We start from the raw sequence: 25,097 nt of genomic DNA, 5'->3' as shown, positions 1-25,097 counted from the left end.
CAAAGGCACTGTAATAATTAGTTTTTAACAAATCCCTTGCCCAGCAATGATTGCTATATTTTGCAGTATTGTTCTTGTTAACACGGCCAAGAATAAAACATAAATTAATAAACTATAGGGCCCTTAAACTACCTTCACTGTAAGTAAGATTTATGGTTAATGTTTCAATGGGGTCTATGGGAAAAGTGGGGTTGGGGCAAACCAGCAAAAAAAAAATCACGATCACTCAAAAATCACCCAAAATTCTAAAGCTAACGTACACAGCCCGAATGAAAAATGACATCATTTATTAACAAAATAAAAGTAAATTTAACACAGTACATTTAAATGTAAGAAAGCTGCACTGTCAGCTGCTGAAATCAGCGCATGTGCAGAACAGCACATAGACTTGCGTGCATGCGCAGAATGGCAGCGAATGAACCATTCCTTGCTGGAGTCACTTTTTTTTACCAACGGAGGTAAGCGTTCTCCAAATACTGTTCCTTCATCTTTCAACTATGTTATAGCCAAATCACACTATCAAAACGAATGTTATCCCAGAACTACCTGTGTGTGTGTGTCTATATAAGAGTCATCTAGATTCAAAATGTTAGCTTGCTTTCTGTCCGTGGATGCTGTCTGATCTGTGATCTCCACAAGTTCAGGTGTAGACTTTTCCACCTGTACAGATCCCATTTTCCCAGTATTGGTTCCAGTGCCCCACGAACTGGAATCCATTTTTCTGGCACCTGTATTTAAGCCATATATTCGTCTCTCAAACCTTGTTTTTGCTTTGCCAATTTGCAGATTGCTCAAGTGATCAGATTATTATGTTTGTGAGGTTCTGTTTATAGATTTGGTGCCAAATTCCTCATTGGCTGTGTTGGGTGGAATAGACTGGGGAAAGGGGTTGAACAGCAAAGATGTCCAGTGAACAATGGCAGACATTTAAGAATGTAGTTTGTGACTGCTAACAGAGATCCAGCCTATTGAGGGAGGATTCTAGCAAGGGACCATGGTTAACTAAAGCTTTTTTTTTCCAATTTGATACTGTGGAAAGATTTAGTAGTAAGCCAGAGGATTGGAAATTTAAAAAAAAAATCGAAAGATGGTCAAAAATACTGAAGCAGGAAAAAAAACTTAGGGTAAATTAGCAAGAATACAACACTAGATGGTTCAAGCTTTTTCAAATATAGAAAAGGGAAGAGAGAGACCAGTGTAAACACAAGTCCCTGGAGATTGAAGGTAGAGAAATAATGATGTGTAACCATCACTGAATTCCCCCAATAGGGAAAAGACAGGAAAGTGGAGTTGACAATTATCAGGTCAGCTGTCAAGGGCTGAATTGCTTACTACTTATCATCTTATCTTATGATCTAAATAACAGATGTTAAGAAATAAACTAGTAATCATTTTGAGAGTTTAATTTTCATGATTGGATTAATGTTGTAGATGCTTGCTGATCCATATTGGTTCCTGGTCAACAAAGCCTTCAATTAAAAATTGTTATCGTTTCTGTTTAAATCATCCTTATTTTCAAATTTATTCTTGGGGTTCCCCTCAACATTTTTAATTGCCTCCAGTAACACAATCTTCTCAGCTTTCTAAGCTCTGCTATTCTGTTCCTTTTTTGTGTACTCCCAACTGTATTTGCTCTATTGTTGGTGACTGTGCCTCCAGATGTCTTCCCTGCCCTCACCTTTTGCAATGTCTCCTTCTATTTCCTGACCTGTCTACCATCTTCTTTTCCACACACTTCTATCTAAGGAGAAAGTGAGGACTGTAGATGCTGGAGATCAGAGTTCAATGTGCAGTGCTAGAAAAACACAGCAGGTCAGGCAGCATCCGAGGAGCAGGAGAATCGACGTTTCGGGCATAAGCCCTTCATCAGGAATGAGGCTTGTGGGCTGTGGAGATGAGATAAATGGGAGGGGCATGGGGTTGGGTGGAAAGTAGCTGATAATGCGATTGGTAGATGGTGGGGAAGAAGGTGATAGATCGGAGAGGAGGGTGGAGTGGATAGATGGGAAAGGTGATGGGCAGGTGAAGAGACCGGTGCCAAGTTGGAAGAGGCTTGGGACTGGGATAATGTGGGGGGGAGGGGAAATGAGGAAACTGGTGAAATCCACATTGATCCTGAGAGGTTGGAGGGTCCCAAGGCAGAGTATAAGGTGTTCTTCCTCCAGGCGTCAGGTGGTAAGGGTTTGGCAAAGCCCAAGCCCTGCATGTCCTTGGTGGAGTGGGAGAGGGAGTTGAAATGTTCAACCACAGGGCGCTAGGGTTGGTTGGTGCAGTTGACCCAGAGATGTTCTCTGAAACAATCCGCAAGTTGGCATCCTGTCTCCCCGCTATGGCCTCCTCTCCATTGGGTGCAACGGATACAGTAGATGATATTGGTGGAGGTACAGGAAAATTTCTGTTGGATGTGGAAGGATCCTTGGGGGCTTAAGGTGGAGGTGAGGGGGGGTGGTATGGGTGGAAATTTTGCACTTCCTGCAGTGGCAGGGGAAGGTGCTGGGAGTGGGGGGAATAGATCTGATGAGGGAGTTTTGAATGGAATGGTCTGTCCGGAATGCTGATAGGGGAGGGGAGGGAAATATCGCTCTGGTGGTGGGGTCTGTTTGTAGGTGGCAGAAGGGGCAGAGGGTGATGCAGTATATACGTATATACGTAGGCTGATGTATACAACACCTCATCCTGTGACACTTGCGCCACCTCCACTCCTATCAGCATTCCAGAGAGATCCTTCCCCCCTCGACTCCCTCGTCAGATCCATTCCCAGTACCTTCCCCTGCCACTGCAGGAAATGCAATAGTTGTACACGCGTGCGCACACACACTTCCACCTCCACCAATGGGATCTTCTCTATCTATTGCACCCGATGCAGTCTCCTCTACATCGTGGAGACAGGATGCCAACTTGCAGACCATTTCGGAGAACATCTCTGGGACAACTACGCCAACCAGTCCCACTGCCCCGTTGCCAAACACTTCAATTCCCCCTCCCACGCTGCCAAGGACATGCAGGACCTGCGCCGCCTCTATCGCCAAACCTTTGGAGGAAGAATACCTCGTATTCCGCGTTCGGACTCTGCAACCACATGGGATCAATGTGGATTTCACCAGTTCACCAGTTTCTTGCCCTCGTGCCCCCCCCCCCACCTTATCCCAGTCCCAAGCCTCCACCTTGGCACCGCCCTCTAGACCTGTCCATCACCTCTCCCATCGATCTGCTTTCCCTCCTCTCTGACTCTTCACCTTCCCCTCCACCTTCATTTACCGATCTCATTCTCAGCTTCCTTCTGCTCAACCCCATCCCCCTCCCACTTATCTCTCCGGCCACCAAGCCTCATCCCTGATGAAGGGCTTAGGCCTGAAACATTAATTCTCCTGCTACTGTGATGCTGCATGACCTGCGTGCTTTTCCAGCACTACACTATTGACATCTTTATCGAAGCCCTTGGTTATCTGTTCTGATATTTCCTTGAGAGGCAGATACTGCAGAGATGTCAAATGTGTCTCAGTCATTCCTTCACTTTTTTTTAAAATAGAGGCTTTTTTGAAAATGTTTTCAAGAAATTTTTACTTTTAGTCGTTAATGAGCGAATTGCAGCTATTGATGATGTGAAGGGTATCTTTTTAATACTAAGTCGTTCCAATGAATTATCTTCCTGTTTCTAGCCACCTGACTATCCTCGTCCAGCCATTTGGTCCTCAGTATCAAGTTGCTTTAAAAGGATTGCTTGGGAAACCTGAATCAGTCCAATCTATCACTTCATCTTCAAATTCTTCAATTGGAGTGCCACCAATTCTCTCCAACAAGCAATTCATGTCATGGGGCGGAGTTTCTCTTGGAAGGGCTGTGTAAGTACAGTTGCCATTGGCAACTAAAATTATTCTAAGATGCTGTTAATATTGAATTCCATGAAGAATGGGACTACTGGCACTTGAGTATCTTCTTTTTTAACTTGATTTGTTTATAATTATTCACGAAAAACTAGTTCTTTCAGAATAAAATCTGTTAATTTTTTTAGCTGAACCATTGAGAATGGTCCATTTATATAATTCATGTATTTAAGGAAGTAGCATAACAAAAAAATACAAATATAAACAGCATAAAATGTCAAAACAACTGTTAAGCACACTTTGTTATAAAACCATGCTTGATATTGAAAGCCTTTTATTTAATGGACAAAAGCTCTATTGATTGAGTTTGAAAAGACAACAGCATTTTTAAACTAATTATTTGAATAACAGCTTCTCAGTTGGCTGAACATTTGCATTTAGTGTTCTACAAATTCCAAATCTATTAAAAACCAGAAATGGACAATCTAAAATAAAGCATCAGATGATCACTTTGCAGGAATATGAATGACCCCATCTTGGGACACATTCTGTCAAATTCCAGGCACCTTGCATATTTAGCTGGGTGTGGGATAAGCCATTTGATGCAGTCAACCTTGTTAATAGTGCATAGTTGAGAAAGGAACTTTTTCATCCATAATTATCAAGTCTAATTTTTTGGACCTGGAGTCAGCTTGCTATGACCATGTTTGAGTAACTGCTAATTTGGTGAGCGGATCCATTTGATGAGCCACCAAACACTTCTTTGATTGTGAGAAATTCTTTTCTCCAGGAAAATGCTGAATGTTCCTGAGGGATTTGCTCTTGCGCTCTCTATCCATCCATACTGCAAACTTGAGCTACATGTTCTGTCCATTAGTAAATCTCAATCAACCCAGCAGCTGCTGACTCCAGGAAACCAAATAACGATGCTCATTAAGATCTTCCATTCACCATCTTGCTGAGCCTAGGAAGATCCTGGAGTCCAGTTTGATTCTTTTTGGATGGTTTCAATCTGCCAAACCAATATAAACTAACCCTTTTACCAGTGTGCGTGAGAGAGAGAAATCTTGAATGCTGTGTGGGGGGCAGAGAGTGTTATTATTTGTATCTAGATAGTGTTAAACACAATAAATACTGCTCTTTGCTGTATTTAAAAAATGCACCCCAAGGTTTCTGTGGATTTTCTAGTCATAGATGTAAATGTCATTTTGCTTGTGTTTATAGGTAAGTAACACAAATTAAGTAGTGTGATTTCAGTTTATTTTGCCCGAAACGTCTATTTTCCAGCTCCTTGGATGCTGCCTGACCTGCTGTGCTTTTCCAGCACCACACTCTTGACTCTAACCTCTAGCATCTGCAGTCCTCACTTTTGCCTGATTCAGTTTATTTGACAGTCTCATCAGTTTAATTAACAGTCTAGAACTTGCAGGTAATAAAGAATGCAGCCTGCTTCTAGCTGGTTTCTGCTGGACTAAAAATGGTGGTCGGTCAGGTAGTTTCATTTTGACCTTTGGTTCATTAGCATACTGGAGGGTTCTGGAAGGAATAATACTGCAATAAACAATCCAATGTTCTCAGATTAGCAAGCTACTTTTACATAAAAAAATTGTGATGAGACCAAAAGTGGGAAAAGAGGGGAGTCATTGTTATTGCCCTTACTTAATTGACTAAACTTGAATAAACCAGAGCAATGTTTTGCTTCCTGCTAACAGTGAGGCGACTGCAAAGTGCTTAACATGATTAAAATATGCTTTGGAACATGGGATTTAGCTTGTTTGGATAAATCATTGTGGAACTAAACAAAGATAGGCCTTCTGATCCAGAGAACAGTGATGTGGTTGACTGTGTCATATGCTGATAAGAGGCTAAGGAAGGGATTTTTCAGGATAATTAGCAATCTCCAAAATCACAAGGGTTAAGACACAGCAGGAGGCCATTTGCCCTATTGTGTCTAAACTGGCTATTGTGATGAGCATTACAATTTAGTACCATTTGTCCAACTTTTTTCCTTGCACCTTGGTGACTATTTAAATAGAAATAATGCCCATTTGAATGTGTCAATTCAACTACATTTCCAAGTAGTATATTCCAGATCAGAATAATGTGTTCTTTTACCTCACATCGCTTGTGTAAAAGTCAAATTTTTTAGACTATTTTTAAAAGTGTAATTTATAGGGCTGACTAATACACTGGTACGAGTTTTGAGGGTCTGAAATTCATGTTGCAGTTCAAAATACTGTATTAGCAGAAATCAATTTGATCTCATGACTAATCCCAAGTAAAGAAGAAAAACAATGATTTTCGGTAAAGGTAATTACCAGATAAAAGCAAGAGAAACCGGAATTAATTACTGGTAGTAAAATTTATTCATTCATACAGGCATGAAAATTTTAACATGTCAAAGGTTCATTGAAATCCTGCAAAATCACACTGCTCAACATCATCATGGTCTGGTATAATGGCACACATAAAATGAAACATTTTATTAAATTCTGAATGTGTAAGTGTCTTGAACTTTTCCGCCACATTCTTGCATTTTCCTCCCATTTACTCCCTTTTGTTATGAACCTCAGCAACATTAACAAATTTGTCAAAGAATTATGTAGCTAATATATCTCTCTTTAATTGGGCCATTATATATGATTAACTTTTCAACGGTATTAACTTTTGGACGTATAGTGAACAAAGTGCGATAAGTACTGATAGACTTAGACTTAGTACTGGTCTGAATGCATGAATGAATCTAAACCTAGCAGGCTAAGTAGAGTTATGAATGAGTAGAGATTCTGTAGTAAACAAAGAGTGATGAGTAGTTACTGGTATGAATGAATGAATGTGATTTTAAGTAGGTTGATGGGAACATGCAGTTTCCTTTTGTAGGAGGTTTATAATGTTAAGTTATAGTAGGGTCGACTTTTACACGAGATATATGGAAAATAAGACTTTTGGCCAAAAATAAGGTGTTGACCTTTACACTTGTCTATATGGTAGTCCATCTCATTTCGAAGAACAAAGTCCAATAGTGCATCCTTTCTTGTTGGACTGCATAGTTACATAGGATGTATTATGGAGTAATATAGCCCTTTGGTCCAACCAATCCATACCAAACATAATCCCAAACTGAATTAGTCCCACCTGCCTGTCCTAGCATGCACCCTCCAAACCTTTCCTATTCCTGTACCTATCCAAATGTCTTTTAAATGTCATAATTGTATCCACATTAGCCACTTTCTCAGGAAGTCCTTACCACATGTGAACCACCCGCTGTAAAAAGAATTTTGCAATGTGTTTTTTAAATCTCTTTCCTCTCTCCTTTTTAAAAATGTCCCCTAGTTTTGAAGTTCCCCACCTAGGGAAAAGACAGCTACCATTAACTCTATCCATACCCCTCATTATTTAATAAGGTACTTTCAGATCACTTCTCTACCTCCTACACTCCAATGAAAAAGGTCCCGGCCAATCCAGCCTTTCCTTTATAACTCTTCTGAACCTTCTCAATGTTGGTAATATCCTTTCTATACTGGGCCACCTGAACAGGACATCGTATTCCAGAAGATGCCTCACCATGTCCTGTACAACTTCAACATGACTTCCCAACTCCTTTTAGTCAAAGGGCAGAGCAATAAAGGCAAGCATATCAAACGCCTTTTTAATCACCCTGTCTACAGTAATACAAACTTCAAATAATTGTGCATCAGCATCCTGGGGTCCGTTTTTCCTACAACACTACCCAAGGTGGTATTGTATAAGCCCTACCATTGTTTTGTACCAAAATGCAATATCCCACACTTATCCAAATTGAACTCCATCTGCGTTTTTCTGCCCATTAACCCATTTGATCAAGATCCCTTGGTAATCTTAGAAAACCTTTTTCACTGTCTGCTGTGCCACCAATTTTGATGTCATCTGCAAACTTGCTGATCATGTATTCTATTCTCATTCAAATCATTCATATAAATGACAGACAAAAGAGGACCATGAACCAATCCCTGTGGAACACAGCTGGTTACAGGGCTCTAGTACAATAAGCAGCCCATCATCATTACTCTGTCTCTTACCCTTACGTCAATTATATATCCAATTGGCAAGGTCACCCCGAGTTCCATGTGACTTCACTTTACTAAATTAGTCTACCATGCGGAACCTTGTCGAAGGCTTTTAAAATCCAAATATCCAAAGTTATGCTGCTCTGCGTCATCAATATTTTTGGTAACTTCCTCAAAAAACTTAATTTTAAGAGACTCTATTTACCTCGCACAAAACCATGCTGACTATCTTTAATCAATTTTTGCCTCTTAATGTCCACAAATCCTGTCTTTTATGATCACCTCGAACAATTTACCTACAGCCGAAGTCAGACTCTAGTCTTGACTTCCCCGATTTCTCCGTACACCCTCTCTTAAACAAAGGTATAAAATTAACTACCCTTCAGTCATCAGGCACGGCACGCATAATTATAGATGATGCAAATCTTTCTGCAAGGGTTCTCATAATTTCTTCTCGTTCTTCCCACAACATTCTGGAATACATTAGATCAGGTCCTAGAGATTTATCCATCTTTTATATTCTCTAAGACGACCTCCTGAACTACTACCAATTGTAAATGAACAGTTGCAAGTTTATTTCTTGCAAACTATTCACTTAGTATCTCTCTTACCTCTTGGGGTTCAATGCAAAGATGACCTTGTTGATCTTTAAGTGGCCCTACCCCCTCTTAGATGTGGTTCAGCTGTTGGGTATCATTTTGTACATAATCCTAACTAAAGTGTTATGGATTAAGCCAGACCATAACTTTGCAATTTGTTTCAGTAAGTGTACAGTGAAAATTGCCTGGAGTAAGTTAGGTAGGTTGACCACTAGATTTTAAAACAGACAAAAAATTACACTAAGAACAGAAGTGAAGAATCCCGAGAGAACTCCGGTCTATCCAAACTAGACTTAATTATGCCGTTCTGAATACACACATCAGTTTTAACGAGCAAACCTCCTTAAAAACCAGTATAAATGAATGAAACAGGTGCTTACAGGTTGAAGTTAAAAGGGGAGAGAGAGAAAGAGACTTTGTTTCCACAAACTCACTGTTGAACTCCCAACCAGTTCTGGACTGAACTAAACTGCTCAGCTACAGAGCGGATCGATCCCCTTTCATTATACAGGTCACTTCTAAAATGTGACCACTTTGGCCTGAAATGTCATCTGCTTACATATAAACAAAAGACCTCTCAAAATCCTATCCGTCTCGGTACCAAACAAGACTGATTGGAGCCTGGCCTGGTTTATTACCCCACTGAAAAAAAATCAAGGACAGAGTCTCCTTGAGCCAAGTAACAGCTTATAGAAAAAAAAGGGACTAGCTTTGCGACAAAAGAATTGCACTGGAACTAATTAAGTATCAGTTAGGCACAGTGTTTATCCACGCATAGGCCTCTGTTCTTTGTAGGCAAGAGGAATATGTCCACATGTAGCTGTTTCTCCAGTGGAAAACAAATGCAGCAAAGACGGACAATCTCTGCATCCTGCAGCCAACCCTTAATTGGAGTCGACCTACCTAGTTTGAATCTATCAGACAGCTAACATTCCCTGCTACATCTCCATGACAACTGTCTTTGAGCCATCACCACTACCACCTTTTTATGCTGTACAAATTGTTGCTTTGTTTCCAAAGATTTTCTTAATTGTGCATTTCTGTCCTGACAAGTACAAGATGTATAAAGTTTTGACGAACTGATTTTGTCAAAGAAATACTAAACCATAAATCTATTTCTGCCTGTTAAATTTAAGTATTTTTGATACTCTTTCATTAGTCATAAGTTCCCATGCTAGTGTGGCTGCTGTCTGGTAGCAGCTGTTATATGGTAGTTCAATTTATTTGCCGCATTGGACATAGCAAATACGTTAGCTGTAAATTACCATGATACATACTTCAATCCTGAAATTACTGGAAAAGACATTTCTTGTCTATAATTAATTCTGCAGTTGTGGAATGGCAGCATATAGAACATAGAAAGGAACAGCACAGGCCCTTCAATTTGTTACTGTGATCCAGATGATAAAACCAAACTCTTTATAAACCAGAGAACATCTGTCCATTTCCCATTACAGGTTTTTCTTGGTATAAAATCTTTTTTAGTGTGACATTGTCAACAAGCCTGAGGACTTCACGCACTATTTGACTTGGAAATCATTGAAAGTAAGGCTCAGTTCTGGTATCAAAGTGGATATGTTCTATTAGATAATCTAAAGTGACAGAAAAGTGAATCTGCCAAAAAGACTTGCAGAACATAACCTTGTTTCTAAATTAATTGACTTCATACCTGTAAGTAGTTTTGTCCTCCTAATATTGATGGCTAAAACAAATGTCATGCTGCATTGATGTTGCTATATTGCTATCAGTGTTGACAATATGACGCTTGAGGTTGTTTTAAGTTCATATGTCTAGTCTCTATCAGCAACTGCAATCTGTCACTTAATGCTGAAATCAATTACTGCAATCCAAAAGTTGCAGCTGTTACATCTAAGCTGAGGAAAAGATAGAAACAACAGCAACCTGACTGAACACCAAACTGCAACTCATTGGCTCACAAGGTTGGCTCTTGACCACATTTCTTTTTGATACTTTTAGGAATGGACAATAAATATTTATCATGGTAGCAATACCTACATACCTTGTAGACAGTCCACAATAACACCACTCTTCCTGACCAGAATAGAGATGATTGGTAATCCTGCCACCTGTCAGTTCTGCAACTGATTTGGACTTCACTATCTTTCACAGGCAATAAAGTGTAGTAGTTTCAGTTACACATGTCTCCAAACTGCAGCAAAAGGGAACACACGTTTTAAAAGTAGGGTCTGTAAATGGACATGGCTTTAATAGTTTCAGTAAATAGAGAGTACATTTATTTGCTGCTTGCCATAAGATACACTATTCATTACAAATCGGAACCTGCGTTAGTTTCCATAGTATATGACTCTGACTCTGTTACCTTCATCTCTTTAGCTGAAATGTTGATGTCAGTTGCTCCTCCAGAGTACACTCATTAGGAAGAAATCAACATGATAAATTTGATACTAAATGCCTTGCTCTTTTTTCCACCCACTGTCTTGTGGGTACATTTTCCACAAGCTAGTTTTAATTCAGCTATTCATTAAGAAGTCTCAAACATTAAAATAATAAACTGATAATTTAAACTTCATTGCATGTAGCAACCAAAATTAAGCCCCTCCAGCAAGGTAGGACTCACAGTCCAACTTGGTTTTTATTCAATTAATGGTAGCTGTAAATTTAGCTTAATTCTATCAGTGTATATCTCTGGATGGCTATGGTTTGTTCTTTGTGCAGTGTTCTTCTCCAGAGTTCTGCCTTTGAAGATTTCTGGAGTTGAATTCTTATACACTGTTCTCTCTTTCATGTTTTTGATGTGACATCATTGATTATTATTTAGATTCTTTCATCAAACTATCGAGTCCTACACTGGAGCTATCAAGTTTGTCGCTTACTGCCTTATCAAAAGTAGCTTCCGTGTTCCTTGTCACATTTTGCATTGACTGTCTGTTTGAAGACACAGCAGTTAACTTGTGAAATTCTTCTGCAAGGCAATCATTTGTCCTTGTGGCATAAGGCAGCTGTTTTGTCAACCATTGCATTAAACTGTTTTGTTCATGTAACTCTGACTGTTGGCCAGCTAGTGATGCCCACGTCCCACGACAAAATGGATTTTTTTTTTTTTAAAACTCCTACATCTCCAACGCATGGCTAATTGTGAAGTTTCTGTGTACCAGCTTGTACTTATCCCTTAACGGTTTATTCATAAAATATTCCAACCAACTTAAAATATTTACGCTTTTCTTTTTGTCTTACAGTCAACAGAAGCTAATTCTCAGAAATAATTCTTCATCTGTTGTACAACAGTTACGACTGTTGATCAAAGGTCAAGATCAAGACTGCTTTCAGGTAAAATATTGCATTAACATGTGACCTGCATATGGACACCTCCAGGAATTTTTGTTCCAGCAAGAAGAATTTCTAATGGCTTCACAACTTGGTTTTTGCTTCCATAATATGTCACAGACATGGATGAGGAAAGTATAAGTACTACAGCCACATTGGCAGTTGACACAATACAGTCTGCAGAGGGATAGAGATGAGTTAAGCAATTGGGAATAAATTGGCAGGTGGATTATATTGTGGGGAAATGTAAGCTTATACTTTGGCAGAAAGAATCGAGGAGTTGAATGTTGTTTAAATAGACGGACAGCAGAAAAGTACAGAACAGAGGGATTTGGAATTCCTTGACCGTGAATCACAAAAGCCGACGTCCAAATCCATTACGTAACAGAGAAAGCAAATGGCATGTTAACCTTTATTTCAAAGGGAATGGAGTATTAAAATATGGTTATCATCCTCAAACTATGCAAGACACTTGTCAGACTGTATCTAGAATATGTGAACAATTTTGGGCTCCTTATCACAGTAAATTTAATTGCTTTGGAGGCAGTCCTGAGAAGGTCAGTCGTGATTTTGGATATGGGCAGACCTATGACGAAAGATTGAGTAGTTTGGACTGATACTCGTCTGAGTTTAGAGTTATGAGTGATAACCATACTGAAATATAAAAGTTTGTTGAAGGACTTGAAAAGATAAATGCAGAAAGATTGCTTTTTTTCTCCCCCTTGTTGGGTGTTGATGACAAGATAGCATAATCATGGAATAACTGGAAGGAGGAATTTCTTCTGGGGTAGTGAACTTGTGGGATTCTTTTCATTCTTGAATAAGTAAATGAAGTAATCACAAAAATGAATCTGGGATTATGGGGAAAGCAGAGTTGAGTATTATCAGACTGGTCATATTCTCATTGAAGCAGACTCAATGGTTTTATAGACTACCTCTGCTCCCATGCTTTTGTTCTTAATTCTTTGCTCTTGTGTATCTTGGCCTTTGCTCCAAGAGAGTAGGTTGTTTTTGGTCATACTGTAGCCCATCTTTATTTAAAGTTGATTTTAATGACCTGTTAGTACATCTGTCTATGTGCTTTGGATTGTCTGTTAACGATGAAAGTGAACAAGGTTATTTTATACTCATGGGTCTCACAGGCAAGGGCAGTATTTGTTGCCCACCCCAAACTTGGTGGCTGTGGGACTGTAGTCACATGTAAGCTGTACTGACTAAGGCTAGCAGATTACTTCATTAAAGGCCTTCACTTTTTATCAACAATAGCTATTGTGGTTACCGTTATCAAGACTAACTTTATATTCCAGACTTTTTAATCAGATTTAAATTCCACCAGTTGTTTCAAAGGGATTTGAATTCATGTCTTCAGGACGTTTAGTCTGAGTTTCTGAATCACTGCGCTATGCCTGTTTTCAGTTATGTCATCACCTTCCCAGTGCAACACTGATCTTTGCTTTTAAAAGTTTACCCATTTGCAGAATGGAAGCAATGACTGGTACAATTGCAATTTATTATCCGAAATTTCTGAAATTAATGCAGGCTGATCAAAGACTGCCTCACAGTTTAGGTGTTCTCCGTTGGTTTGGTTTTATGAATAAATATGTTGGAGCAAGCAATCGATGTTGCTATAAAAGCAGCCTAGTTTCTTAACATTTGAACATTTGATTTTGCAATGATTTTTAAAAGGTATATTTTGTGACTTAAGTGACTTAATCCTGACATATTTTTGATTTGTTTGTACAGTAGTTCCCCTGTCCCCGTAGTGGATATGTTCCAAGACCTACCGTGAAAGCCTGAGACCTTAGGAGTAAACCTATTCATTTAAATGGGAAATTTACCTTCTGGGCAGCCCCCTGGTTTTGGAACATTCCCTGTAATATGTTCGAGCTGCAGTAAATTGTGGGTAATTGACATGATAGAAAACTATTCCACAGATACAGCAGTCGTCCTGTAATTTAGAAAATATTAGTCAAGGCACTAGATGTAGGTTTGCTTGCTGAGCTGGAATGTTCGTTTTCAGATGTTTCATCACCATACTAGGTGACATCTTTAAGTGAGTCTCCAAATGAAGCACTGGTGGTGTCGCCCGCTTTCTATTTATATGTTTGTTTTTTCTTGGGTTGGTGATGTCATTTCCTGTGGTGATGCCATTTCCTGTCCTTTCCCTCCGGGAGGGATAAATGTGATCCAAGTCACTGAACGTTGATAAGAGTTCCAGTTGGAATGCCATGCTTCTAGGAATTCTCGTGTTTCTCTCTGTTTGGTTTGTCCTAGGATGGATGTGTTGTTAGTCGAAGTAGTGTCCTTCATTATCTGTATGTAAGGATATTAGTGAGAGAGGGTCATGTCATTTTGTGGCTAGTTGATGTTCATGTATCCTGGTGGCTAGCTTTCTGCCTGTTTGCCCAATGCAGTGTTTGTCACAGTTCTTGCAAGGTATTTTGTAGATGACATTAGTTTTGCTTGTAGTCTGTATAGGGTCTTTCAAGTTCATTAGCTGCTGTTTGTGTTGGTGGGTTTGTGAGCTACCATGATGCCAAGGGGTCTGAATAGTCTGGCAGGTCATTTCCAAGATGCCTTTGTAGGGGAGAGTGGCTAGGGTTTCTGGATGTGTTTTGTCTGCTTGTTCAGGTTTGTTGCTCAGAAATTGGCAGACTGTGTTCATTGGGTACATTGAATACATTGCATAGGTATATAGGAATTATACTAATGTCACTCGCAAAATAACTTGCAAGAACTGGTAACAAATACTACATTGGACAGGCAGAAAACTAGCCACCAGGATGCATGAACATCAACTAGCCACAAAAAGACATGACCCACTCTCCCTAGTATTCTTACATACAGATGAGGAAGGACACCACTTCTGGGACAACACATCCATCCTAGAACAAGCCAAATAGAGATGCGTGCGAGAATGCCTAGAAGCATGGCATTCCAACTGGAACTCTATCAACAAACCCGTTGATTTGGATCCCATTTACCACCCCTGAGAAAAAGAAAAGGAAATGACATCGTCAACCCAAGGAAACTCAAACCTATAAATAGAAAGCGGGCTACGCCACCAGTGTTTCATTCTGAGGCTCACTGAAGATGTTACCTAGTGACAAATGTTTGAAAATGAACCTCCTAGCTCAGCTAGCAAACCTGCATCCAGAACTTCAACCTGAACTAAAAATCTTCTCAAAACTTGCTATTAGTCAAGGCATTCTCTAATTTTTGAAATCAAAATTTTAATAACTAACCTTTATAGTTACAGAGCACTTTTGGTCCTGAAGAAAGACGAAGTGGTAGTCGGGAGTTGATGATTTGCCCGAAAGAAGATGTCTGTGTTCATCTTTTGTTTGCACCTACACGGGTTGCTTGCATGTTGGCAAGGCTTGAAATTAAGCAATCTGGAATGCATTCGGGTCAACCAGGAGTAAAATTCACTGTATGTATATGATTGTTAGTTTGCTTGAAATAAATTGTAATTAATGTTGTAAAACAGATCTGTTCTGCCACTTAAATTTGGCCTTTCCATTTGAAAGGTGCATGTTGCCTTTTAATTAGTTTCTCTTCAAGGTCATTGAAAACTGCATGTGGCAAGCTGTCAAACCCCCACAAGATCTTGACCTTGAAAGAGGTGAAAATACTGCTCAACACAGTAAAACTAGAGACATTTCCTTAATCTTTTAAATGGCATAGCATACAATACCTCTAAGGTGTTATCTTACTGTATTTTACCTACAAGCTGCAAAGTGACCTCTCAAAATGTTTTTCTTTTTGAATGATCAGGCAGAGAGGCTGTAGAGACCTTTCCCTATAAGTGAGATGTTAATGCAATATTGTTGAGTTCTATTTAATGGTTTAGATTAGAGTGGTGCTGGAAAAGGACAGTAGGTCACGCAGCATCCAGGGAGCAAGAAAATCGACATTTCAGACATTTATCAGGAATGGAGGCAGGGAGCCTCCAGGGTGCTGGGGCTGGGGAGAAGGTTGCAAAGAGTACAATGGGTGGATGGAGGTGAGGATGAAGGTGATAGGTCAGAGGTTGGGGGGAGTGGATAGGTGGGTAGAGAGATTGGCAGGTAGGACAGGTCATGAAGACTGTGCTGAGCTGGAAGTTAGGAACTGGGGTAAGGTGGGGAGAGGGGAAATGAGGAAACTGCTGATGCCCTGGGGTTGGTGTTCCGAAGCAGAAGATGAGGCGTTCTTCCTCCAGGTGTCGGGTGGTGAGGGAGTGTCGGTGAGGCGCAGGACCTGAAGGCCCTCTGAAGGGAGTTGAAATATTGGGCCGTGGGGCAGTGGGGTTGATTGGTGCGGGTGTCCCGGACATGTTCCCTAAAGCGCTCTGCGAGGAGGCGGCTGGTCTCCACAATGTAGAGAAGAGCATCAGGAGCAATGGATACAATAAATGACGTTGGTGGATGTGCAGTTGAAACTTTGGCTGTGGAAGGCATCTTTGGGGCCTTGGAGGGAGGTGAGGGAGGTGGTGTGGGCACAGGTTTTGCAATTCTTGCATTGGCAGGGGACGGTGCCAGGACGGGTGGATGGGTTGTTGGAGGCATGGACCTGACCAGGTAGTCGGGGGAGGGAATGGTTTTTGCGGAAAGCGGTGGGGAGGGAAATATATCTCTTTGGTGGGGTCTGTTTGGAGGTTGTGCAAATGTCGTTGGATGATGCAGTTTGTGAAGGTTTATAGGGTGGTAAGTGAGGACCAGGGGTTCTGCCCTTGTTATGGTTCTAGGGGTGAAGTTTGAGGGCGGAGGTGCGGGATGTGGATGAGATGCGTTGAAGGGCATCTTCAACCACGTGGGAAGGGAAATTGCGGTCTCTAAAGAAGGAGGCCATCTGGTGTGTTCTGTGGTGGAGCTAGTCCTCCTGGGAGCAGATACGGTGGAGGAATTAGGAACACGGGGGTGGCATTTTTGCAGGAGGTAGGGTGGGAAGAGGTGTAATCCAGGTCACTATGGGAGTTGGTGGGTTTGTTTTAAAAAAAAAGTCAGTGTCAAGTCAGTTGTCATTAATGGAGGTGGAAAGGTCCAGAAAGTGGAGGGAGGTGTCAGAGATGGTTCAGGTGAATTTAAGGTCGGGATGGAATGTGTTGGTGAAGTTGATGAACTGTTCAACCTCCTTGCTGGAGCATGAGATGGAGCCGATGCAGTCATCAATGTAGCGGAGGAATAGTTTAATAGTTGTTAACTTTTCAAAAACTTTGATCCCAGCTCTCTTCCCATGGTATATCATTTTGATTTATTCTGACTAGAGTTCTTAAAACTGTAACTATGAATTTATTTTCATCATCAGTTCGATCCTCTAGTGAGTGGTATTGACCGTAATCTTGGTCACCTCTTTAGCAATTCTACTTAATCCATTTCTGAACTCCTTTTGCTGAGGATTTTAAAAGAAGCAGCATGAACTAGAAATAAGTATGTTAGCATATGTGAACAAAGCAATCGTTGTAACAGTTCGCTAAGCTGATTTGAATTACCTAATTGTAACTTGAGCTTAGTAAATGACCTTTTGAATCATAACTATTGTCTGCATTATATCATGTGGCCCAAAAAGGACAACGTTGCAATTGTACAGTTGATTCAGTAAGTGATAAGTTGAAATTTGATTGTGCTTTGTATCCAAGCTATCTAAAATATTATAATATTTTTAAAACTGTTTTCCAGATTCCGCTTTCAGGCTATGGAGGAACAAGTAACATTATATTGGAAGATGTTGATAAACAATCAGATGGTTATGTAATGAATTTAAATGGTATCACACCTGACAGAGTGACCCAACTAACTTTCCGTATGAGAAATACAGGCTCTCGGGCTGCGTATGTTCAGGCAGCTTGTTTCTCAGATTTTCACATGACGACTTTTATGACCACCAATGCTGTACATGTTTCTCCAGCACAATTTGTTCTCAAGGAACGGACTCAAGAGGTAAGATAGTTATGAATTAAGAAGGTTGTTCTTTACTATAAGTTGTAATTCATGTAACTAATGAGGTCATTGCAGAGTTTTCACAAAAACCATTTTAAATAAATCTAGAGACCAAATAAATAAAACTAACTACGGGTGCTGAAAATCTGAAACAAACAAATTTCCAGGAGTATCTGGAGAGAAAGCGGAGGTGATGTTGAGTCCAGTGACTTTTTCAGAGTGTGATAAATGTAAGGCATACCACTGGAATTCATCCATTCAGTACTTGAAGGGGGATCGTAATTGTTTTTCAAATTTTTTTTCAAAACTTCAGGGGATAGCTCTTCAAATTTATTTGAGCTTTTGAACTTAGGATCAAATTACAGTTGAGAATATATCTAATAATAATGAGTTTGGTTAACTGTTGACTATCCCAGATAGTTGCAATGATTTTCAGTATAATTGTTTTCTTTTAGCTATTTGGGCAGGTAACTGTAGCATTGCAGATGCCAAGTTACCCTAAAAATGCAGGCTCTCTCAGACTGTAACACACAATCCTAATTGTGATTTAAGGCTTTTATTTTGGAACTCTTTTTTTTTATCCAATACTTTATTTTTCACATTTTATATTTTGATGATTTTGAACTGTCACAAGCATCATCATTGAAAGAGGATTGCTTGACTTCATTATCAAAATTAGAAGCAGCCTGTTTTTGAGGAATTTACATTGTGGATAGAAGTAGTTCCCTTTGTATATGAATGTACAACTAGCTGAAAGAGGGAAATTTTCTTTCATTCTGTAAACATTATCTAACAGCTGTGCGTGCTTTTTAAAGTTCAACCTTCAATCTTAGCCCTTAAAACTTTACTGAAATAGTTTTAGCTGTATTCTGTCTTATTACTTGAATTTTGGCTGCTTTGGAGACCATAAGATGGCCTCCATGCAAGGACTTGACTGTTCACATTTGACTGCAGAAAGGTCTGAGCTTCAATCTTCTTGGATGAAGTTAGTAATTTTTCTGCATAGCTAATACTTTTTTCGGTCAGCTCATTCAGAGCATTGTTTCCTGCTGAAGGCATAACATAACTAAAGGAAAGCAATGAAGACAGTAATGGCCAGAAAAGTATTGAGTACTCTCATATATGGTTAAGATTATACAGACAAATAAAGACAGTTTACATGTCTTAGTCAAGTTTATCTTGTGAAATGCTATATAAATAGTGATTTATTAGGCTAATATGCACCATACTTGCTATAATCTCAAGAATTAATTTGGACTTAGAAATAAGTTTGATTAATGGGGCAAAAGCAGAGCTAAACAGGATTGATTTGGAATAAGAAGATAATGTTGCGAAAAATTGATCTGTACAATCGGTCACCTTCAAGGTGCAAATGGTTTGTGTACAGTCAAGATACATTCCCTCTAATGGAAAAGGTTGGACAGAATGAATCCACCGTTCCATGAATGCTGAAGGAGGTAGGAATTAGCATTAGGAAGGAAAGGTGTGCTTATGCCAGGATTAAGATGGAAAATACAATTGAAAACTAACAAAAATACAGACAGTTTAGAGGTAGGTGAGAAATGCAAATAATAGCAGCAAAGAGAAACAGAAAAGACTAGCAGTTAACATAAAAGGCAATCCCAAAGTCGTCATCCGTAGGCATATAAATAGTAAGAGTGGTTATAGGAGGATTGGGGCTGATCAGAGGCCAAAAAAGAAATTTTCTACATAGAGCTGGGGCATGACTGAAGTGTTAAATGAATATTTTGCATCTGTCTTTACCAAATAGGAAGATGTTGTCCATAGCATGGATTTCAGAGGAGGAAACTGTCATTGAGAGGGAGCTAAAATTAATAAGGATGAAGTCTTTAGATAGTTGACACAGTTGACAAGGCGCTGAAACCAGATGAGGTGCATTTAAGAAAAATGAAATTGTGAGGGCACCTGCCATAATTTTTCAGTCTTCCCTGGAGTAGGAGGAGGTGCCTAAACACTGGAACTCCCAACATATAGCCTTGGTCAAAAAAGATTCTCTGGACAATCCCAGAACAAGAGGTACTGATTTAAAGTGATGTGCAAACAAAGCAAGGATGTAGGTAATCCCAGTGAATGCAATGCTTAACAATGTGGCAAAAGCAAGTTCACTTGTAAGAGTTCAAGAAACCATTGGATGATTATTTGGGAGAAGTGGTATGCAGTCGTATGGGGGGGGAAACAAACAAGAGAGTTGGTCCTGGAGTGCAGGAATAGCTCAAATAGTGGGATTAGCATGGAAAGTCCTGTAAATGGACCTCAAAGGTGGGAATGGAATGAGAGGAGGTTAGTAGTAGAGAGTAAAATCTCCAAAGGAAATGTCAGTAACTGGCTTAGAGTGGATGGCACTTTGTTTGTTGGTAGGTGTCCTGTTTATTGATCTGGGCTGGTCCAGGTTGACTTAAAGTACTAGAGTTGCATTTTCTCTACAAATGGAGATTAATTTGGCAGACAAAGGCAGCACCACCCTTGTCAGCAACTACTCTTTTTTTTTTTGTTCTTTCCTCTGCTACCAACTCTTCCTATTTTTAAGTAACCAACCGAAATAGTGGTAATGTCAATGGACTAGTAATCCAGAATCTCAGGCTAATATTCAGAGGGTGTGAATTTGAATCCCATGGTAGATGGTGAAATTTTAATAAAAATCTGGAAAAACGAAAACTAGTGGTGACCATGTAACTACTGAAAATGTTTTTTAAAAAATCCATCTGGTTCACTAATGTCTTTTTTTTTAAATCCAAGAATGAAATTTGGCATCCTTACCTGGCCAAGACTACAAATTATTCCAGATCCACAGTGGTTAAGACTTAGCTGCTCTCTGGGCAATTAGACAATAGTTAGCTGCATATGGGCAATGTCCATATTCCATGGGCAAACTAAAAACAAATTATTGCAGTTTTAAGACTTTAACTTGAAGCATTAACTATGGTCTCTTTCCACAGATGATGCATGAACTGGTCAGTAATTCTAGGTTTAATCATATGTTGCCAATATGAAGGAAATTATTTTTTTTATTAATGTTGCATATCTTTTGGTTTTGATGTGCCTGTATGTAATTTTTTTTTCTTCAGACAATTACTGTGACCTGCCACTCCAATTTAAGAGAATACCTAGACTGTAAAACGGATCCAACATTGCTTTGTAGAGTTTGTTTCTTTTGGGGAGATGAGGTGGCAAGGCAGCAACTAAGAAGGTATGTGAGATTTTACAATTTCAATATACCTATACATGTCTAAATGTTTTTTCAATTTAAGCAGTATATTTAGTTGGTTGTTTCCTTATGCTTGTGACAGGTTAGAAAAAGGAGAAAGTGAGGTCTGCAGATGCTGGAGATCAGAGCTGAAAATGTGTTGCTGGAATAGCGCAGCAGGTCAGGCAACATCCAGGGAACAGGAGAATCGACGTTTCGGGCATGAACCTCCTAAGGGCTCATGCCCGAAACGTCGATTCTCCTGTTCCCTGGATGCTGCCTGACCTGTGCGCTGTTCCAGCAACACATTTTCAGCACAGGTTAGAAAAAGTCTGTGATAGTAGTTCCAATGATATTTGGTATTTGTGAATCTGACCTACAATCAAGAAGTTTCAGCTAGGATTCTATTGTGTCCACTGATATACAATGGATTTTGGGCTTAGAGTACAGACAGAGTCAGCCAGTTTTCTTTGTTTCGATAGTAAGCGTTTCAGTGTATAATTTTCCAAGTATTTTAGGAAGTTGAAGAGCACGTTGGTCCTGGAAGAATTAATGGAAACCAAGGCAATAATGGATGAATTGAGTAGTTTTTTAAAAATTTAAGACTTCACCAAAGGGAATATAAATAACATCCCACAAATAACTGTATATGAAAGGAGGGAGGAGCTCAGGAAAATTAGAATCACCAGAGAAGTGGTACCACAGGAATTGTTGTTATGAGGACATGTCAGAGTCTAGGTATTCTACAGTTAATATCTTGCCTCCTGTCTCCCATCTGCAAAACAACTCAGGAATGTGATGGAATACTCTTGACTTAGCTGGCTAGATGGCCCTCGAGCAACACAGTAGCTCAACACTGTACAGGATGTAGTAGTCTACTTGATTGGTACCCAGTCCACCACCTTCAGCATTCACTTCCTTCCCCACCTATGTGCAGTGGTGGCAGTGAATGTCATCTATGCTGTGTATTGCTGCAGCTCATCTAGGTCCATTTGAGATCATCTTCCAAAATGTGACCTCTACCTCAGTGCAAGGGCAGCAGATGCATCAGCATACCACAACCTGCAGGATTTCCTCAAGCCCCTCGCAATGTTCATTTGGAAGGATTGATTGCACAATATTGTGGAAAATACTCATGGTAGAGAAGGTAGCTTGCTGGCATAGATGGAATCCAATATACTGTCTACTGCACCGCAGAGCCTGACCTCAGGTCATCTAAAAGGAAACAAGGATTTAAATGGGTCTTCTGGCTGCCAAGTGGTAACAGGTAGTATGCCATGGGATCAGTGCTGAGCTTCAACCTTTTAGAATGTGCTTCTTAAGGAGCTAAGGTGCAGTTCCTAAGTTTGCTGATGAGACAAAACTAGGTAAGAAAGTGAGTTGTGAAGAGGACATAATGTGCCTACAAAGAAAAATAACTTGGTTAAGTGAGTAGACAGGATTCCAGAAAATGGAATGTGTGGGAAAATGTGAAATTTGCCCATCTTGGAAGGAAGCTTTTTTTTTTTAAAAGAAGCTTTTTATCTAAATGCACAGGGATCTGGATTTGCTAATGTATGAATTACAAAAGGCTAGTCTATGGGTACAGCAAATAATAGGGAAGTTAATACAGTGTTATAATTTATGGCAATGAGAATTGAATAAAAAACTGTGCTCCATTATTTGGAGCCTTGGTGAGACCACATCTAAGGTCATGTAAGGAAGGATGTAAATTGTGTTGGAAGCAGTTCAGAGAATGTTTTACTGGACTAATACTGGAATGGACAGATTCTTATGAGGCAGGGTTGGATAGGCTTGGTCTTTTAACTGCTGGACTTTATTGTCCTGGAGACTTCATTGAAAAATGTAAGATACTGAGCATTCCTCACTGGGTAAAGGTGATGAGGATGCTTTATCTTGTCGGAATATCTGGACATGGAAGCCACTTTAATGAAAGCTTTACAAATTGAAGGCACTTATAAGGTAAAATCTTCCTTCTTCAACGGGGCAAGTCTCTGGAACTCTGCTTCCATTGCTTTTTTGAGGAAGGATATGTTTGAACATTTTACAGATGAAGGTGGCTAATTTTTGGAAGCAATGGATAAAGGTTATTGGGGATCGTGAGAAATCATCATACACTCTGCCATTTAATAATGGTATTTGAGGGACCACGGTCTACTTGTACCCTAGATTGTTTGTGTGTGAGACCAGGTTGTTTTGAGTTTGAAGTTACAGCAAACTGAAGACAACTTCATTTATTAACTGTATTTCTTGGAAGTGTTTTGCTCCCCTAACAATGTGCTTTGTTCAATAGTATCCTTAATGTAAAAATAATTTAATAGCAATTTTAAACTTAAAATGCAAACATACAAAATTAGGACAATTGTCTTGCAGATATTTGTTATTTTGATTATGAACCTAAATGACTTCCCTTTTGTCTTTTCTTTTCTACCCCTCTCTAATTCATTACCTTAGGGCTCTTAGCCGGAATCGACATGCCCATGAGCATCTAGTTTGCAATGACAGTCCACTTCGAAAGATGAATTTCAATCAAACATTTCCTGGTGAAGAGTTGATATTAGAGAAAGGTATTAATTGCTTGTTTATTAATTATTTAATATGCAGATTTTTCAAGCTAGTGGACTGTACTGTCCTAAATACTGTACTGTCTTGACTACGTGATAACATTTGAAAGGAACTTCGAGCTCAGACAATATTGGGTTCCATAAAAATAAATATTGTCAGTTGCAACAAATTTTTACACCAGACATTGGTTGAGGTATGTAGCAGAGCCAAGGAATGCTAGGGATCCTGATGAATCCTGCTAGACCCAAATCTTTTCAGACCATGTTGAAGACTTCAGTAAGTAAGATTGAGACAGAGGAGCAGAAATGGGCCTGATGCCTCTTTTTGAGCCTACTCTGCCATTGAGTAAGTTATTGGTTGAACTTGTACTTAGACTCTTTCTCATTAAATGCCAATATTCCTTGGCACTTAATATTCAGGGAAAAATATACTGTCCACTTTTATCTCGAGTATTTCAACACCGGAGCATGTTCTTCCCTTGGGTGTTGAGAATTCCAAGGTTTTACTACGTCCATTCCTGAATCACTAACCCCTTACCCTGTGACTGTCATTCTAAATTATAGAGTCAAAAAAACTTTGATCCCAGCATCCATTGTCAATTTTCTCTCATTTAATACCATCATCTTCCCAAGCACAGTTAGATATAAGCAATAAATATTGGGTGCAAAGCCTACATCTCATTGTTCTCAGTGTTCAGGCTTGGTCTCCTCTCTCTCATTGGATGAATTCCCATCCCAGAAATCAGTCTGATTTAAGCTTTGCTGCTGGCCTTTGCCGACATATATACTTTTTTCCTTTCGTTAAGGAGACCAAACCTACTTAACCTACTTAGGCAAGTGTAGCTTTTCCAACACCTGACTATAAAGGGGTGGATGGGGGTAAAGAAAAAAAGATTCTGGAATATTCTAGTATAAAAACCCTTGTAAGAAAAGCTGTAAATGTTATTTGCTTTCTTAAGTGCTTGCTGCACTTGCATGTTAACTTGCTGCAGTTCATTGATCAGGACATTCAGGTCCCTCTGAACATAGTACCAGTCTGTAGCTTTTTAAAATTATTCTGCATTTATATTTCTCTTATCAAAGTGAATAATGTCAAATTTCTTAATATATATGATTCACCAAACCTGTCTGTCTGTTTGAAGGTTCCTAACAAATTCCTTCTCCCTCTCTCCCCACTCGATCATGTTTGTACTATATCCAGATCTATTGATTCAATCAGGCAGTTGATCCCTGCTCTTAAATCAATCAGATTATAAATAGATGAGTACTGTGCCTTGCAGGATTGGAAATTTCTGCCAACACAAATTCTATTTGTTCCAATCGTTTAACAACAAATTATTCTGGATGCCAAAGATCTAAAATAAAATCAAAGTGCTAAAGAAATATATTCAATGGCAATAGATTCTTTGAAGATCCATTATCAGAGTTGAATGTTTACTCTTCCCCTCACCTCAGATGTTTCCAGATCTGCTGAGTTTCTCCAACACTTAACATTCATGTTCCTTTTTGTAAATTTAGTCCTCAAATCGTGCAAATACCATACCCCGATCCCATGTCTCCTAATTAGGTTTAGTAGTTACTTCATACAATACTGTGTATTGTTCTGTCCCTGGCTGTCTGCAATTACACCTA

General features: G+C 39.5%; 1 protein-coding gene across 6 annotated transcripts in view; it reads left to right on the top strand.

The window, feature by feature from the left end:
- cep192 (centrosomal protein 192) overlaps positions 1-25,097 on the top strand; it is a 193,615-nt gene that overhangs the window by 122,707 nt on the left and 45,811 nt on the right. For all 6 annotated transcript variants that reach the window (XM_043687705.2, XM_043687706.2, XM_043687703.2 and 3 more), the window contains exons 30-35: positions 3,660-3,842; positions 11,688-11,778; positions 15,029-15,208; positions 17,436-17,696; positions 20,783-20,904; positions 23,356-23,468. In XM_043687705.2, coding sequence (XP_043543640.2) covers positions 3,660-3,842; positions 11,688-11,778; positions 15,029-15,208; positions 17,436-17,696; positions 20,783-20,904; positions 23,356-23,468 — 950 coding nt within the window. The remainder of the gene's footprint in view (positions 1-3,659; positions 3,843-11,687; positions 11,779-15,028; positions 15,209-17,435; positions 17,697-20,782; positions 20,905-23,355; positions 23,469-25,097) is intronic.

The sequence above is a fragment of the Chiloscyllium plagiosum genome, unplaced genomic scaffold (assembly GCF_037043375.1).
Source record: "Chiloscyllium plagiosum isolate Xiang-an unplaced genomic scaffold, Cpla_swu_hap1 HiC_scaffold_4, whole genome shotgun sequence".
Taxonomy (NCBI): domain Eukaryota; kingdom Metazoa; phylum Chordata; class Chondrichthyes; order Orectolobiformes; family Hemiscylliidae; genus Chiloscyllium; species Chiloscyllium plagiosum.
Note: the sequence above shows the minus strand (reverse complement) of the source record. Positions and strands in the feature narration are given on the sequence as shown.